The sequence below is a fragment of the Giraffa tippelskirchi genome, chromosome 4, assembly GCF_054371585.1.
Source record: "Giraffa tippelskirchi isolate mGirTip1 chromosome 4, T2T-mGirTip1v1.2.pri, whole genome shotgun sequence".
Classification (NCBI taxonomy): domain Eukaryota; kingdom Metazoa; phylum Chordata; class Mammalia; order Artiodactyla; family Giraffidae; genus Giraffa; species Giraffa tippelskirchi.
Window position 1 is genome coordinate 158,708,443 of NC_137278.1, and position 16,806 is coordinate 158,725,248.

A 16,806-nucleotide genomic window follows, 5' to 3' on the forward strand; every position below is an offset into this window, starting at 1 on the left:
GATTCTGGGACTTGTTGGCTAAGTGATTAACGAGAGTTGGTCCTGCAGATGGGGCCCAACGTCACCTCCAGCTTCTGGGAACTGGGGAAGACAAAAGCTGGATAAGCGAGGCAGGAACTGGCATCTGATAGTCCCTGGCCCTTGCAAAGTGTGGTCAGGAACCAATACCACCAGCACCCCTGGAAGCTCATTAGAAATACAGAATCTCAAATCTCACTTTAGACTCACTGAATCAGAGTATGCATTTTAGCTGCACATTCTAAAATGTATGCACTTTCAAGTCTGTGAAACACTCGTCTAGACTGGTGCTACCAATGCACTTACACTCTAATGATGACTCTCCAAGAAATATTCTATTGCCAATTCATATAGTGGACTCCACTGGTAAACTCTGATTTCTTTTGGTCCCACCCAGGTCAAATGTCAGAACTGAAAGGAAACTAGAATACCTAAGCAACATTCTCATTTTACAGATGAGAAACAAAGTTCCATAGGGGTAAACTGACCAATGTCACAACTCATTAGTGACAAAAAATAAGAATGCAAACCTAGGTTTTTTCATTTTAAATATTAATTTCTATATAAAATGCATATAACTAACTGCTTACTAATGAATTAATAAAGCATTTATTGAGTGCATACCATGTGCCAAGCATTTTGTTGGGTGATTAAGATATCAAGATGAGGAAATTACAAATCAGCTCGATCTAATGGAAGTAGAAAGTAGATTCTTCTTTCACTGTTCCTGGGCTGTAAGGACAAGACAATTTTTTTAAAAAGTGAAGTATAATTGATTTCTAATATTATATTAGTTTCAGCATAATGATTTCATATTTTTATACATCACAAAATAATCACCATGAAAAGTCTAGTTACCATCTGTCACCATACAAAGTTGTTACAATATGATTGACTATATTTCCTATATTTTATATTATATCCCTGTGACTTATTTATTTTGTAACTGAAAGTTTGTAGCTGTTAATCTCCCTCAACTATTTCACTCATCCTCCAACCCCTCTCCCCTCTGATGACCAAAAGTTTATTCTCTGTATCTATGAATGTGTTTCTGTTTTGTTATGTTTCATCATGTTTTTTAAACTCCACATATAATTGAAATCTTGTGATATTTGTCTTTCTCCATCTGACTTATGTCACTTAGCATAATACCCTCTAGGTCTATCCATGTTGTCTCAAATGGCAAGATCTCAGTATTTTTATGGCTCAGAAATATATAATTTTCATTGGCATATATATATTTAATTTTGAATTAGTGTTTTTTCCAGAGGTGGGATTGTTGGATCCTATGGTAGATCTATCTTTAATTAAAAAAATTTTTTTTCTATAGTGGCTGTACCAGTTTACATTTCTACCAGCAGTGCTTCAGAGTTCCCTTTTCTCCACATCCTCATCAACACTTGTTATTTGTTGTCTTTTTTATAATAGCTGCCCTTTTAGGTGTGAGGTGATATCTCTCTGTGGTTTTGATTTGCATTTCCCTAATAATTTTTGATGCTGAGCATTTTTTCATGTGCCTGTTGACCATCAGTGTGTCTTCTTTGGAAAAATGTCTGAGATCCTCTCTCCAGTTTTTAACCAGGTTGCTAACTTATTGCTTTTATTGAGGTTGAGTTGCCTGAGTTCTTTGTATCGTTTGAATACTAATGTCTTACAGATATATTGTTTGCCATTATCTTCTCTTACTCAGTAGGCTGTCTTTTCATTTTGTTTACAGTTTCCTTCATTGTGCAGAGGCTTTTTAGTTTGATGTAATCCCATTTATTTGTTTTTGCATTTGTATCCCCTGCCTGAGGAGACAGATTCAAAAAAATATTGCTAAGGCCAAAATCAAAGAACATATTACCTATGTTTTCTTCTAGAAGTTTTATGGTTTCAGGTCTTAACATTTAAGTTTTTAATCTATTTGAGTTTATTTTTATATATAGTGTGAGAGTAGTCCAGTTTAATTCTTTTGCATGTAGTTGTCCAGTTTTCTGAACACCATTTATTGAAGAAGTAGTCTTTTTCCCATTGTATATACTTGCCTTCTGTTGTAGATTAATTAACTATATAGGTGTGGATTTATTTGTGGCTCTCTATTCTGTTCCATTGATCTATGTGTCTGTTTTTGTGCCAGTACCATTCTGTTTTGATTGATATAGCTTTGTAGTAGGATTTGAAATCAGGGGGCATATTTCCAGCTTTGTTCTTATTTATCAAGAACAGTTCAGTTCAGTTGCTCAGTCATGTCTGACTCTTTGCAACCCCATGGACTGCAGCATGCCAGGCTTCCCTGTGCATCACTAACTCCCAGAGGCTACTCAAACTCATGTCCATCACATCGGTGATGCTATCCAACCATCTCATCCTCTGTCGTCCCCCTCTCCTCCTGCCTTCAATCTTTCCCAGCATCAAGGTCTTTTCCAGTGAGTCAATTCTTCGCATCAGGTGGCCAAAGTATTGGAGTTTCAGCTTCAGCATCAGTCCTTCCAATGAATATTCAGGACTGATTTCCTTTGGGATGGACTGGTTGGATCTCCTTGCAGTCCAAGGGACTCTCAAGAGTCTTCTCCAACACCACAGTTCAAAAGCATCAATTCTTCGGCGCTCAGCTTTCTTTATAGTCCAACTCTCACATCCATACATAACTACTGGAAAAACCATAGCTTTGACTAGATGGACCTTTGTTGGTAAAGTTATGTCTCTGCTTTTTAATATGCTGTCTAGGTTGGTCATAGCTTTTCTTCCAAGGAGCAAGCGTCTTTTAATTTCATGGCTGCAATCACCATCTGCAGTGATTTTTGGAGCCCCCCCCAAAAAAATCTCTCATTGTTTCCATTGTTTCCCCATTTGTTCTAGTTCTGTGAAAAATTCCATTGGTATTTCAATAGTGATTACATTGAATCTGTAGATTTTCTTGGGTAATATGGTCATTTTAACAGTATTAATTCTTCCAGTTCATGAACAGTTTATCTCTCCATTTGTTTCTGTTGTTTTCAGTTTCTTTTTATCAATGTCTTATAGTTTTCTGAGTACAGGTCTTTCTTTTACCTCCTTGGTTAGATCTACTCCTAGGTATTTTATTCTTTTTGATGAAATTGTAAATGGGATTCTTTGCTCCTTCTGATAGTTCATTGTTAGTGTATAGAGATGCAACATATTTCTGTATATTAATTTTGTATTCTGAAACTTCATCAAACTTCATTTATGTTAGTTCTAATAGTCTTTCTTGTGGTGTCTTTAGGATTTCTATATATAGTGTCATGTCATCTTCAGACAGTGACAGTTTTACTTCCTTCTCTAAAATTTGGATACCATTTACCTTTTTTTCTTGTCTGATTGCTATGCCTAGGACTTCAAACACTATATTAAATAAAAGTGGTCATAGTGGGCATTCTTGTCTTATTCCTGAACTTAGAGGAAAAGCATGATGTTAGTTGTAAGTTTGTCAAATATGGCCTTTATTATATTGTTGAGGTATGTTCTCTTTTATACTCACGCTGTTGAAATTTTTTTTCATCATAAATGGATGTTGAGTTTGTCAAAAGCTTTTTGTGCATCTATCGAGATAATCATGTAGTTTTTATTCTTCAATTTGTTAATGTGGTGTATCACATTGATTGATTTGCAGATACTGAATCATCTTGCATCCCTGAGATAAATCTCAGTTGATCATGATGTACACACAAGACAGTTTTAAATATAGTATCCCTCAGTGTTTGTAAAAAATCACATCACTTTATTTTCATTGAAAAAGTCTTTTTGGAAGTGAATAAGGGAGCATTGGAAATTTTTTCATGGGTGTATTACCTCCTAAAGAATCCAGTCCTGGGTATGCAGGGTGATGTAAGTTATCCCTGAGGGTAAAGACAAGTTGGGGATAGAACTAAGCACTATTCTCAACTGAAAACTAAGTGGATTAGATGAGGATCAGATGGGAAGCTGGTTTGGGGTTAGCAGCAGATCTAAGAGAATATGGAAAGTGAGGTATCCAGGTCAGGTAAGGATTCAGGGGTGATCATGGGACTACAAATGACAACAATAATGCTCTAAATACTGCTTAAAGCAATTCACATTGACTCAGTCCTCACACTGATCCATTGGACGAAGATCACCATATCTTCTACTTTACAAGTGAGAACACAGAAGCATAATGTTTTAATAATTTCCCCAAGATCACACAGCCAGTATGTGGTGGAGGCAAACCTGGGCACCCGGGCACCCTGGCTCCAGAGCTCAGGCTCACAACAACTCTGTGAGTTTAGTACTTTACTATTTAATTACAGCCCTATTTTATTCAAGTTAATTCTGACTTCAGACTTTTATACTTTGAATCCAATTATCTAGGCTTCAGTTAAGTTCAGTTAAGGAAGGCTTTAAATTGTGTTGCAAAACCATTGACAAGTATCAGTTTTAGGAGGGAGAATGTCATTTTCATAATCAGGGGTTAAATATAAAGCATGATTTCTATTTAAAATTTTCAACTAACATGCTTTGGGGAATTTGATTAGTTCTTAGCAGATTAATGGAAATTTCATAAATATAAAGATATTAACATGTACCAGGTATATGACTGAGTTGCTTGCTGTGCAACTGAAACTATCACACCATTGTTCTTCAGCTATACTCCAACATAAAATAAAAAGTTAAAAGAAAAAAAATGTATCAGATGCTGTAAGCACTACTAAAAAAGTACAAGATATCACTCCTGTCCTCAGAGATTTTTATATGCTAGCCTGGGAGTCAAGGTTAACAAACACAGACTGAGAGCAAACACCATAAAGCACTGTGAGATCTTGAGCTAATCTCTCTGGGATTCATTTCATTTTCTTTTCAGAAATGTTTCGTCAAAGTTTGAAAAGTCAAATATTTTTAATGAGTAAAAACGAACAGTTCTCTGTGTAGCTCTCCTTCTCCCTGAATTTCTCTCCTCAGATGTAATTGCTTCAAACTCTTTCACCTGTTTTTGTTTGGTTGTTTTTCTTTCTCCCATTTAACTAAATTACGTGCCCAGGTGATGATTTCTTGAGTGATCAGCCTTACACACTCTTCTTCTCTGCACATTCTCCTGAGTCCTATCATAATTCTTAAATCATAGTCAGTGTTTAGATTATGACTATGTAAATATCAGTCACTGCTGAGTCAAATAAGGTACTATTTCCTTTCTTGTCTTCTTTCCTGCAGGAGAAAAAAAAAACCCTGCCTCACTTTTGTTTCACTTAGTATTCTCTGTATTTTAGAATCTCTTACTCTTCCTAAGGTTTCAAATAACTATACAGTCCTTCTCCATGTGGACAAACTCATCAGCTTGTCTCTTAGTTCCTTTCTCCTTTCTTTCAGAGACATGCTTCAAACTGGACCAATTACTTTCATGGCTGAAATATCACCTTCAGAGCCCGTTCTTCATCCTCCTGTAATTCCTTCCTCTCTGAGTTGGATCATGGCTCAAATACCACCTTCAGAGCCCGTTCTTCACCCTCCTATAACTCCTTCCTCTCTGAGTTGGATCATGGCTGAAATATCACCTTCAGAGCCCGTTCTTCATCCTCCTGTAATTCCTTCCTCTCTGAGTTGGATCATGGCTCAAATACCACCTTCAGAGCCCGTTCTTCACCCTCCTATAACTCCTTCCTCTCTGAGTTGGATCATGGCTGAAATATCACCTTCAGAGCCCGTTCTTCATCCTCCTGTAATTCCTTCCTCTCTGAGTTGGGTTCCCTCACTCCCACGTTTCTCTCTGTCTTGGCTTGCTCTCTCATGTTAAATGAACACATCTTCCATCTTCCCGAGAAAGAGTATGCTGGAGGTTCTGGTAATTCAGAGCTCACCAGACTCCACAAATTGCACCCATGGAAGCCTCTACTAAAAAATAAAGCATGGCAGGATGAAGAAAGCACAGATAACCATTAGAGAGACTCAGATACCCAGGGGGAGCTGCCTGGTCTTCTCTCAGTTACACGGAACACATGCTATCTATGAATCATGAACCACTGAAATATGGTGAGATATGTTGGTTTCAAGAAAGCTACGGTCTTACTTGGGAGGAATCTTTCATAAGTTTCTGATCATGTAGTCAAAACCAGACCGTGGGGCCAGACTCAATGAGAGAAGTGATGAAAACAATAGACTCCAAATGTAAGTAATCAACATGTGCATTTTCTACAAAAAAATAATACTGGTAAGCTGGCACAGGCAGCCTCCTGGTGTGTTTCACACCCCAAAACAGAGCTATGTTAATTGCTTGCTAGTACATTCCATTAAGCTTTGGTCAAGGAACAATTCCATGATTTCAGTCCTCTGAGATGATTACCAAGGTGGCGATGGATTGAGATTATTCCTGCACTTACATAGGAAGTAAAGAGACCTTATATACCTGACAAAAGGTCACCATTTTAATACTTAATTCACTATTGTCTCAGCATAGAATTCTAGGTTGAAAATTATTTTCCCTCAAAATGTAGGAGGCACTCACTGTTCATTGTCTCTGGGAATTCTGCTTTGCTGTTGAGAGTTCTGTTCCCATTCTGATTCCAAGCTCTTTATTTGTGACATCTTTCCTCTGCAAACTCGGGGGATGTCCCCTCTGTCCCCTGTGTTCTAAAGTTGCATGGCGCACCTTGGTGTGGGTATTGTTCTGGATCCTTAGGGTGCCTCTTTCAATATGTGAAGTTTATTCTTCGGTTCATGTAGATTTGTTTCTTTGATAATTTTCTCCCTCTAATGATCTCTGCACTTTTTGGAATTTCTGTTATTCAGATATTGAGCCTATTAGATTGAGTGTTTACTTTTCTCATCTTCCCCCGCCTCCTGCCATTTATGTTTTTAAATTTAGGTTTATTTGGGGGAAGATATACTTAACTTTATATTTCAGTAATCTTTTATTGATTAGTTGTTATGATCACTTTTTTAAAATTTAAGAGTGCTTATTTTCTGTTCCATTTTAATAGCATTGTGTTCTTATTTTGCCTTTTTCTGTCCGAGGATATTAATTTTGGTTTCATTGACATTTTCTTCTGCTCTCTGTCCTGTATCTGATTCTCCAAGTCCCTTTCTTACGTTAGTTCTGATCACTACCTTTCATTTCATGTCTAGTGACCCTTGGCTGTTCATTCATGTTTGAGAAAATGAGAATCATATTTAGTCAGGCTTATGGACTTTTGGCCTCACTGCAGTGTAACTGAGCTAGCAGTTTCATTGGAGGATCCTGAAATGTTAGTATCTGCAGTTCTCTTCTCTTCATCTGGTAAATTTTTCCAAAGAGGATCTTTTAGATTCCTGCTTGGTTTTCTACATTCTGGACAGGGGCTAGAGTGGGATAAAGGGATGCCTCTTGTTCAGAATACAGACTTTCACTTATCAATGTTTTCAATTCAGCATTTCATTCCTGGACTATGTCCTTCCTGAGCACAGATCTTTTGTTAAAAATTTTTAATTGGAGGATAATTGCTTTACAATATTGTGTTGCTTTCTGCCATACATCACGAATCAGCCATAAGTATACATATGTATCCCCGTCTTGAACCTCCCTCCCACCCCATTCCATCCCTCTAGGCTGTCACAGAGAACCTGATTTGAGCTCCCTGCATCACAGAGCAAATTCCCACTGGCTATCTATTTTACATATGGTAATTTGTATGTTTTAATGCTACTCTCTCAATTCGTCCCACCCTCTCCTTCCCTCACTGTGTCCACAACTCTGTTCTCTATGTCTGCGTCTCATAGATCTTCTTTGATTTAACCACAACAGAGAGAAAAGTAAAAGAGGTTTGGCCAGCGGAGAAGAGGCAGAGAAGGAGGAAGGGAGTCTCCTGGTTGCAAGGGCTCAGAGAAGGGATGGGAGGGAGATTATTCCTGAGGCTATTGAGGTTCTTGGTCATGCTTGTCATCGGCAGCCCCTCTGAGGACAGGTGGGACACTGCCTTTCCTCTCTGCTGACTCAGCTATGCTCTTCCAGGTGCTTTCACAGCGTTGCTTCCGTCTCTCGTCTACTTCATTTTCTCTCTTGCTTCTGTCTTTGTGAATTGATACCTTTAAGAAATTTTTTTATTCTTAATTCATATTGGGAGACTGTAGGATCTTAGTTGCCTGACCCCTCGTAGGGATCGAACCTATGCCACCTGGGGTGGAAGTGCAGAATTCTAACCACCGGACTGCCAGGGAATTTCCCACATCCGTTTACTCTCACTTTAGTTTGACTTGAGAGGAACCAGAGGTAAATGAATGCACTTAGTTAGTCAATTTTGATCATCAACTCTGGGGCTCAGCTTTCTTACATCTAAAATGAAGGACTTAGGACCATCTCTAAGTTTCTCTGAATCTCAAATTCTGTGAATTCATTATAAAGAGGTGCCGTAGAGTGTAGGGCTGACTCTAAGAACTGTCAAGAGTTCAAACATTAGGTAAATTACTAAAGCATGAGTCATTAGGAGGGGTTTCATCTTAGGGGCGGCGTCTGAAAAATTGCATGTGGATTGTGTGCACAAAAGAAGAAGGGAATCACCTGAGTGCACAAAAGTAGCCAAGACCACTGACGGGGAAAGGGGCATATTGAGAAGGAACAGAAAACCAAGTTGGATATTCACCAGGTATATATTAGAACTTGATGCAGAGGACCTTCAAAAGCTAAAATTTAAACTTAACTGCAGTAAGAACTGTCAGTCTTCAAAAATAATATAATCTTAGTACCAACTAGCATTTATTTTCATCTCATAACCTTTGCACAATTCTTGTTCATATCATTTCTCTTTAAAGTGAATTGGGGGAAAAAGCCTCATTTTTCTCTTTCAAAGAAAAACCTTTTAAAGTATAATGACATTGTTTTGAGAACCAATGCTGTAGCTTTTGAGGTGGAGTGTAATTTTGATGTCACATTTGAGATGTCTTTTCATTTTCTTACAGGTTTTATTGTTGTATGCATATAATATGAAGCCCCTGAATATTTCTGATGTTGCATCTACTGCTTGCAACAGTGTGTACGTAGGCTCTTTCTGGGTTCCACTAAAAAGGCAAGTAAAGATGGATTATCTGCAATTCTAACCCTCTTTGCTGATATTTTCATGAGATTGGCTGTTTCAGTAATATACAAGGTAAATCCAGGAGAACTTTTGGAGGACATTTTTGGAAGAATCTTCCTTTTACTTAGAGGAGTATGATATTGCAGTGGTTAAGAGCATGAACTCTGACTTCAGTCTGCTTTGGTTCACATTCCAGTCGTGGCCTTCCCTATCTTAGTATCCTTGACCAGGCTACTTAACCTCTGTGTGCCTCAGTCTCCTTATCAATAAAATAGGAATAATAATAGGACCTAGTATTGCTGGAGTATTGTGTTGGAGTATTGTCCTAGTATTGGGGGGCTTCCCTGGTAGCTCAGAAGGTAAAGAATTCACCTGCAATGTGGGAGACCTGGGTTTGATCTCTGGGTTGGGAAGATTCCCTGGAGGAGGGCATGGCAGCCCACTCCAGTATCCTTGCCTAGAGAATCCCCATGGATAGAGGAGCCTGACAGGCTACAGTCCATGGGGTCGCAGAGAGTCGGACACGACTGAGCAACTAAGCACAGCACATTATTGGAGTAACAGTTCCTAGTACTTCATAAACAGATCACAGAGAGTACAAAGATGTTGTCTGTACTATATTTTACCTGTAGTTTAGAGTGTGTTTTAAAAATAACTTAATGTGACTCTGTGTTAAGTTGTAATTAAGCCCAAACTCCATCCCCATCCTGGCCTCATCCTTCCCTCTCTGCCCAGTCCTATACGTTGGCCAATCCTATCTGTTCCCCTGTCAAAAGTCTCTGCATCAACCACATTGTTTGCCTCCCTCTTCATCCAACAGTGGATGGAGACTCTTAACTTTCACGCATGCCTGTGTCCTGTCTCTTCTGATTTCACATTATTCAATTCCTTGTTTGTTTTCAGTTTTTTTCTTTGCTTAATTTAGTTGTGATCCCACTATTTGTTACTCTTGTGACCCTAACCCTAACCCATTCCATTTTCTCATTTCTGAGATGGAAATAATACTTTGCCTACCTTTGGAGGTTATTGTTGGGATCAAGACAGACAGTATACGCATATGCGTTGCATGCATGTATAATACATGCATATACTTTGTAAAACCAAAAGCACCGGGCAAATGTCAAGTCTCTTCACTTCCTCCTGCACCTGTTGGCCTCAGCTCTTTCCCCTGTTTGCCACCTACTAAGTGCTCAGTGAACAGAGACTTGGTGCTTCTCCATCCTTCTGAGGAGAGTCTGGTTCCTGCTCCCTGATTTCCATTTGAAAAGACTTTCTGGCCTCACCATGAAAGGGAATAAAACAAGAGATGTTTCAAGAGCTGGCATACTTTCACTTATTCAGTCAACCTTCTTTTCCTCTTTTTGTTTTTTTCAGTGAAATGGCAGAAAATCTTAGACATAAGACTATACTAGCACCACTAAGCCACAACATTGAGAAATCATGCTCCTACCTTTATTGTTGTTCAGTCACTAAGTCATGCCCAACTCTGCTCTTACCTTGTACATCCAAAACGTAGCAGGATTTATTTTTCAGAACTGCATGATGAAAAAGATTATAATTTTGGAGAACAGAATGTAACAAAACTGACAAGATTCTTTAAAAAAAACAAACAAACTACAAAACGCTCTTGATTTTGGTGTGTTTATGATCAACAATAGAGTGACTAAAGTTAGGGACACGCCCCTGTCACTGAGGCTCTTATTGGGGAAGGTACCTGACAAATGTTCATCTGATTCATCCCTTGGTGATACAGTGAAAATAGACTATTTCTCTCACCCAGGGTGGAGTTCCTTGTGTTCCTATGAGGGTCAAGATAAGGGCAGTCTATAGGGAGTTGCTCTTGTTAACTGTCCTTTAGAAGGCAAAGTAAGAGGATGCTATGGAAAACTGGGGAATCGATCTTTCTGCATTTGTTCCTGATGTCATTTTGGTTTTTTGCATCATCTACTTCTTTTACATAAAAATTTCCCTCCATCCCTGGATAGAGACCTGTGGATCCATGCACATTTATGCACGCATCTGTTCTCTGCACACCTGGATCCTAGAGTCACTGGAAGCCCTGCAGGCGGCTGTTTGCCTCCTTTCACTGTTTCATGCTTTTCCAGCTTCTGACCTCATTGACTAGTTAACCCCTGCCTTCAGCACCTCCACAAGTCACTGGATTGTGACTCCAGAAGCCTTCTGGCCTCAGTGTAATTACCACTCTGTCCTCTGCCCTCATCCTTGGCTTTTGCTTTTCCTTCTTTCTTGATTCTTCTCCCTAACCCCCACTCCCCACACGGTACATGTCACTGTGTGGGCTCCTTGATTGGTTTCTTAGAGCCATGGCTGCCTTGTCCTATTTCTTAGCTTCAGACCAGCCAGCCAATCGTAGATGGTACTGAGTTTAAGCAGGAGTAGATCTTTTGTCACCACCTGGTGTTTCTTTGCCCATGTAGATATTTATTTCCTTTATTTTCATCTTAAGCAATATTTTGACTGTCTGCATTTCTTTTCTCACTATGCCTTTGTGCTTGTGGTGCTGTGCTTAGTCATATCCATCTCCTTGCAACCCCAAGGACTATAGCCGGCCAGGTTCCTCTGTCCATGGAATTTTCCAGGCAAGAATACTGGAGTGCTTGCCATTTCCTCCTCCAGGGAATCTCTATTATGCCTTTTCCAGTTTATAATTATAAATCTGACTGGGTATATAACTAAATAATAAACATTATACAGATGAGAATCACATCTCTTGGCTCATGTCTCTTGAATGAAGGAATAATTGAATGAATGATGTTTGGGGGGGGGAGTTGCCAGAAATCTAAGTGTTAAATAACTAAGGATTTATTTTAGACATATTATTGATTCTGGGAATAAATGAATGCCTTTCTTAACTTTTCAAATAAAATGCATACGTGTTTGTTATTTTTAGAGTTATTTCAGTTCATGAGAAACTATCTAATCTTATGCAAATTGCTGAAATATCATTGCCAACAACTCCTAAAGTTACTTCAAATGAAAATTTACGTGAAGTAGAAGAAACAGAAGAGCAAACAGAAATTTCTGCAGTTGATGCAGAAATGGAAGTAAGTTAATGGAAAATTATATTGCAGGATGGATGCCATTATCCATAATCATTAAAATTATTTTTTACTTTGTCAGAGCAGAACTATGTAGCTAAACATAGATCATGTGATTCTTCTGGCCTTTACTTTCTCTACTTAGAGAACCAAATATGACCCAACTTTTGGACACATAAGTAATGTTTTCTTCAAAGCTCTTCTAATACTAAGAATCAAATGGTAATGAAAACAAAGCCAACCTAGAGAAATTATTCAGATATCACCATGGCTCCTAAGAAACAATACTCTATAGCTTTATAATGTTACTTTTAATTTTTCACTCTTAGTCTAATATTTGAGCATTTTTACTATGCAAGTAATATGTGAAGAAAAATTAGAAAATATAGATAAGCATGTATCTTTCAGACTTTTTCTGCACATCTGTATTTTTCTAGCCAGAGAAAAAGGCATATTATATTAACGTTATAGTGTGTTATTCATCTGATTACAGAGTTGAGTGGTTTTGTGATGACTTATGTTCATGTTTTGCAGGAAAGGGTTATTTCTCTTCTATTCCTTCTGTGTTCTAAACCCATTGAGAAATGCGACACAGGAAATGGATACTGTATATGGAGATGTCAAAACATCAGCATCGTTGCTGATAAAACTGATTAGCAAACATGGCATTGGATCTATGGCCGAATAAGCTTATTACCATTCCACCCCTGAATTAGCCAGACTTGCCCACCTAGTCACACAGTTATCTAGCATACTTGTGTGACCATAGAATTTCCACCATTCCCCTCCTGCCTCGGGAAGGCTGACCCCATGGAGGAGCAGAGAATAATAGTCCTGTAGGCAGAGTGCCTCCAAAATTGTAAGCAAAGATTGCCTTGATGAAGCTGAGCCTAGCACACTCTGTTGCTTTTCTCAGACTCACCAAGTGACTCTGCTCTTCTGGCTGGGTCTGAAAGAAGCTACCAGTGTCCCTCCTTCTCAGGAGTGGAGTGGAAGTTCCTAATCCTCTATGGAAAAATGATAGAAGCAGAGAATGTGTGTCCTCCCCTAACCACTTGCTCTTTGAATTTCCATTTGTACATTCATCTAGTTTCTTGAGATATATGTTCCCTAGTTACTACAGCAAATTTTTTTGAAAAAAAAAAATAGATGGACAAGGTTTAAAATGAAAAGGGACAGTTTCCTGCCCAACCTGTCCACAACCTGCAGTCCTGCAAGCAGTCCACTTGCAACTCTTTCAGCTGTTCCTTTTGTTATTTAGTTCCAAGTCTATAAATAATTTGCAGAATCAGTTGCGAAAAACAAGGCAACCAACACAACTTCAAATCCAAGTGAATCCACTGGGCTCTCTGGCTCTTCACACCAGCCTCCGGGCTGGCAGAGCATCCATTCTCTGGAACATCTCCAGGCACTGGGCTGTGGTGAAGAAAGGGAACACATCATAGCCTGGCTCTGCAAGTTTACATCATGTCACTTCCTTTCACATGTCATTGGATGAATAAGTCACAAGCCATGCCAATAATTCTGCTACCAACTTGGAAAGAGGAAAGCCAGAAAAGTTGATGAATAATGCTAATGAGAGCCAAAAATAATTAGTTTTCTCCCTTGATGTATCAATTCCATATAGTATCTATTGATTTTACTATGATGTGTAAGGACTTGAATCCCTTATACTTCTCAACTGTTCCTTTCCCCTTCCTTTCTAAATACTGTTAATCACAGAATTTAATTAAGCCAGCATTCAGTGTTCACATTATTATAACCCCCTAAACAGTGTTCACAGTTTAGAGGGTACTGTGGTTATTTTCCTTTCCTGTAGAAGGTTTGATGTTTCCTCTGTCTATCTTTTTTCTTAGCTTCTCTCTGATCATTACATGAGATCTGTCATGTTCATCCATAAATTTTTTTACCCAAGCATAAATGCTTATGTCTCAACTCTTCTTTCCCTTCCTGGAGGCCCCTCTCTGACTCTGGTTAAGGACTGGTCACCCCCAATGCCGGTAGCACAGCTCTAATTCTGGGACCTCCCTCTGCTGCTTTTCTGTTTGAATTCCCAGCCACTTGGGTCCCATATCTGTTTTACTTCTCTGTTAGCTTTTAGGATCTTTCCTTTATTTTTGAACTGCTGAATCTTTTTTTTTAATCATTTTTTACTAGTTTGACATTTAATTGGTTACCAATAAGAAAACATTTTTAGTTCTTAAAGAGTATTATTGGTATGGGCTCACTTTGTTTTCTTGTTTACCTCATCTTCACACTAATTATGGGAAAGTGCAACATCTAGCAACTCTCTTGATCTTCGGAATACACATGTGGGTGTTTTTCAGTCTAAATTTACCAGTGGAGTAAATGAGTGCATTTTTCACTGTTGTGAAAGCACCAGTCCAGCTGTAAGAGGATTATCAGGCAAGAATAGTTAGTCTTTGCAAAGAAACAACTTTCCAGAGTTTCTATCACCTGTGCTCTGTGCCTACATTTATCATAGAACTGATAGCTTAGAATTTTAGTTGCACATCCTTTACAGGTCCTCAAATGTTATGACACAAGTTACCAGGTGTTTAATGATAGTAATACTATCCTGAGTACTTACGATAAATCTCCTGGTAGATCAGATACCTCAAGCTCATGAGATTCATATATGTAATTCTTTCCCTAAAGTGCATTGTTGCCCTTTCACATCTGTTTTCAAGAACTCATTTTTAAACTTCTTTCATAAATCTCTCACAATCATAGTTTTTTAGTCATAGACCAAACTTAACAGGTTGCTGTCCCTGAGCCATAACCTAGACTACTCTTTGCTGAAATTGTCCTTGAATCCATTATTACATAGTTCGTAAAAGGAAAGTGATTGTTCCTCCTGAACCCATTTGTCTTCCCAGCTGACATTCTGAGACAGGAGATCGAGTGTCCATAAGAGTAAGGATTCTAGGTTGTGCTCTGCCAGTCAGCTTTACTGCCAAGGGTTAGTCACCTAACCTTCCCTGGGACTAGTTTTCTCCTTGTCTCTAACCACGATCTTTTCACTCAGATACTACTGAGATGAAAAGATGGCCCCTTGGTGAGAATGAGTCATCAGAATTTCCCTGGGAGTCAGATATTGGTATCAAGCTCATCCCCATGAGCCCAGCTCCTGAGTCAAGAAGTTGACTATGAATACAAACAAATTAGGAATAAACAGGGAAAGTGGGGGCATTTGGCAGGCAGAAGGAAGAATCCAGATGACCCACCTTGCCTGAGTCAAGCTTTGCATCTTACTTTCATGTCCTGACTAGGGTGATATATATGAGTGGCTCAGTTCTTGAGAAGAATAAACTCCTTTCAGTCCTGATGTTCTCCTCTGTACTTTTGAGTTTGTTTTATTCTCCAACTTAAAAATGTTTCCTCAACTTTAATTAGGGCATTTTGAGATGTGTTCCAGTTCTGGTAGTTATTTATATATGCACGAATGTCACAAAATGAGGAAAAAACTAATATTTTTAGTGTAGGTGAATTAGCAAACAAACTAATTCACAGCATTTGAAAGTTGTGAAATATAAGCTTTTCTTTTTTCCAATATACTAACCAACATATAAGGGGAAAAAGCACCTAGGTTCTGGGTTATATCAAATAAATTCCATTGACTAAAATCTGCTGGTTTGTTGTCATGACAACCTTCACTTGGAGCTAATTAGAATTTAACTAGGACACTTGAAGAGATCAATTCTGGTTGGGAATTGGACAGGATTTCATAACCTCTATAATCTAATATATTTACTTCTATCACAGTATAGATTTTCGGTGGGTTGTTAAACATAAAGGTTCAGAAAATGTGCCTTTCGTTGATATGGGAGGTAGTGAATCTTGTTGATATGGGAGGTAGTGAATCTTGTTATGTTTCTCATTCCCTTCCTTTTTTTCCCCCCCTCCAAATCCCTATGGTCTGGAATAAGCCAAAAACTTGAGAACACAGATATTAATTTAAGATGTTTTGGGAGGGCTACAGAACAGGTGTTCCAGTCACTTCTGGCTTGAAAACATGTCCTTCTTCCAAAATGAACAGCACTGGCTCTGAATCACTGGGTTATTTTAACCTGTCGTTCTTCGCTTTATGGGGTATCTTCAGAGCATATCAGGTGCTTTAAAAGCATATGAAAGATACAAACCATTCTGATTTTAAGACACAAACACCTTTTTGGAATGATAACAACATGGTGATACAAAAAGCCTAAAATATATTTACCAGGTCATCTAAAATGAGTTTAGTAAACATGCGTGGGACACTCGATTGTATAAGGCAATTAAAGTTAGTTAACATATCCCCAATATCAAAGTACTGTGAAAACATAGAACAAAATACAATTAAGCAGTAGCATGAGTTAACACATTTTTGAGAGACTGGTATGTGCAAAAATTTTCTAGGCTTGAGGAGATAAAAACATACCGAAATCAGTACAATTAAGTCCCTGTCAGGAGGAGCTTAATCACTGGATGAGTATGGTCATAGGTACCCAGATGTTGTTCGTAATGAGCCCAGCTGCCTGGTGGCCCTTAGCAATCAAAGTCTGGCATTCAAAGAAGCATAAATTTAATATTCAAAACAGTTGAAAATACATCTAAATCTTTATGGAGCCTCTCATAAGAACATCCGAAAGGGAATCCTTTCATCATATACAGCATAACTTCTTTTAAATCTCCTTTTCCCAACTGTCTTGTTCTTCGTGCCTCCCTGGCGTCTGTGGCTGCTCTCTAACCTC

At 38.5% G+C, this 16,806-nt stretch overlaps 1 protein-coding gene across 3 annotated transcripts in view; it reads left to right on the plus strand.

Moving 5' to 3' along the window:
• Positions 1-16,806, plus strand: part of CFAP54 (cilia and flagella associated protein 54) — a 306,329-nt gene that overhangs the window by 257,829 nt on the left and 31,694 nt on the right. For all 3 annotated transcript variants that reach the window (XM_081595348.1, XM_081595350.1, XM_081595349.1), the window contains 2 exons: positions 8,899-9,005; positions 11,926-12,079. In XM_081595348.1, the coding sequence (XP_081451474.1) occupies positions 8,899-9,005; positions 11,926-12,079 (261 nt within the window). The remainder of the gene's footprint in view (positions 1-8,898; positions 9,006-11,925; positions 12,080-16,806) is intronic.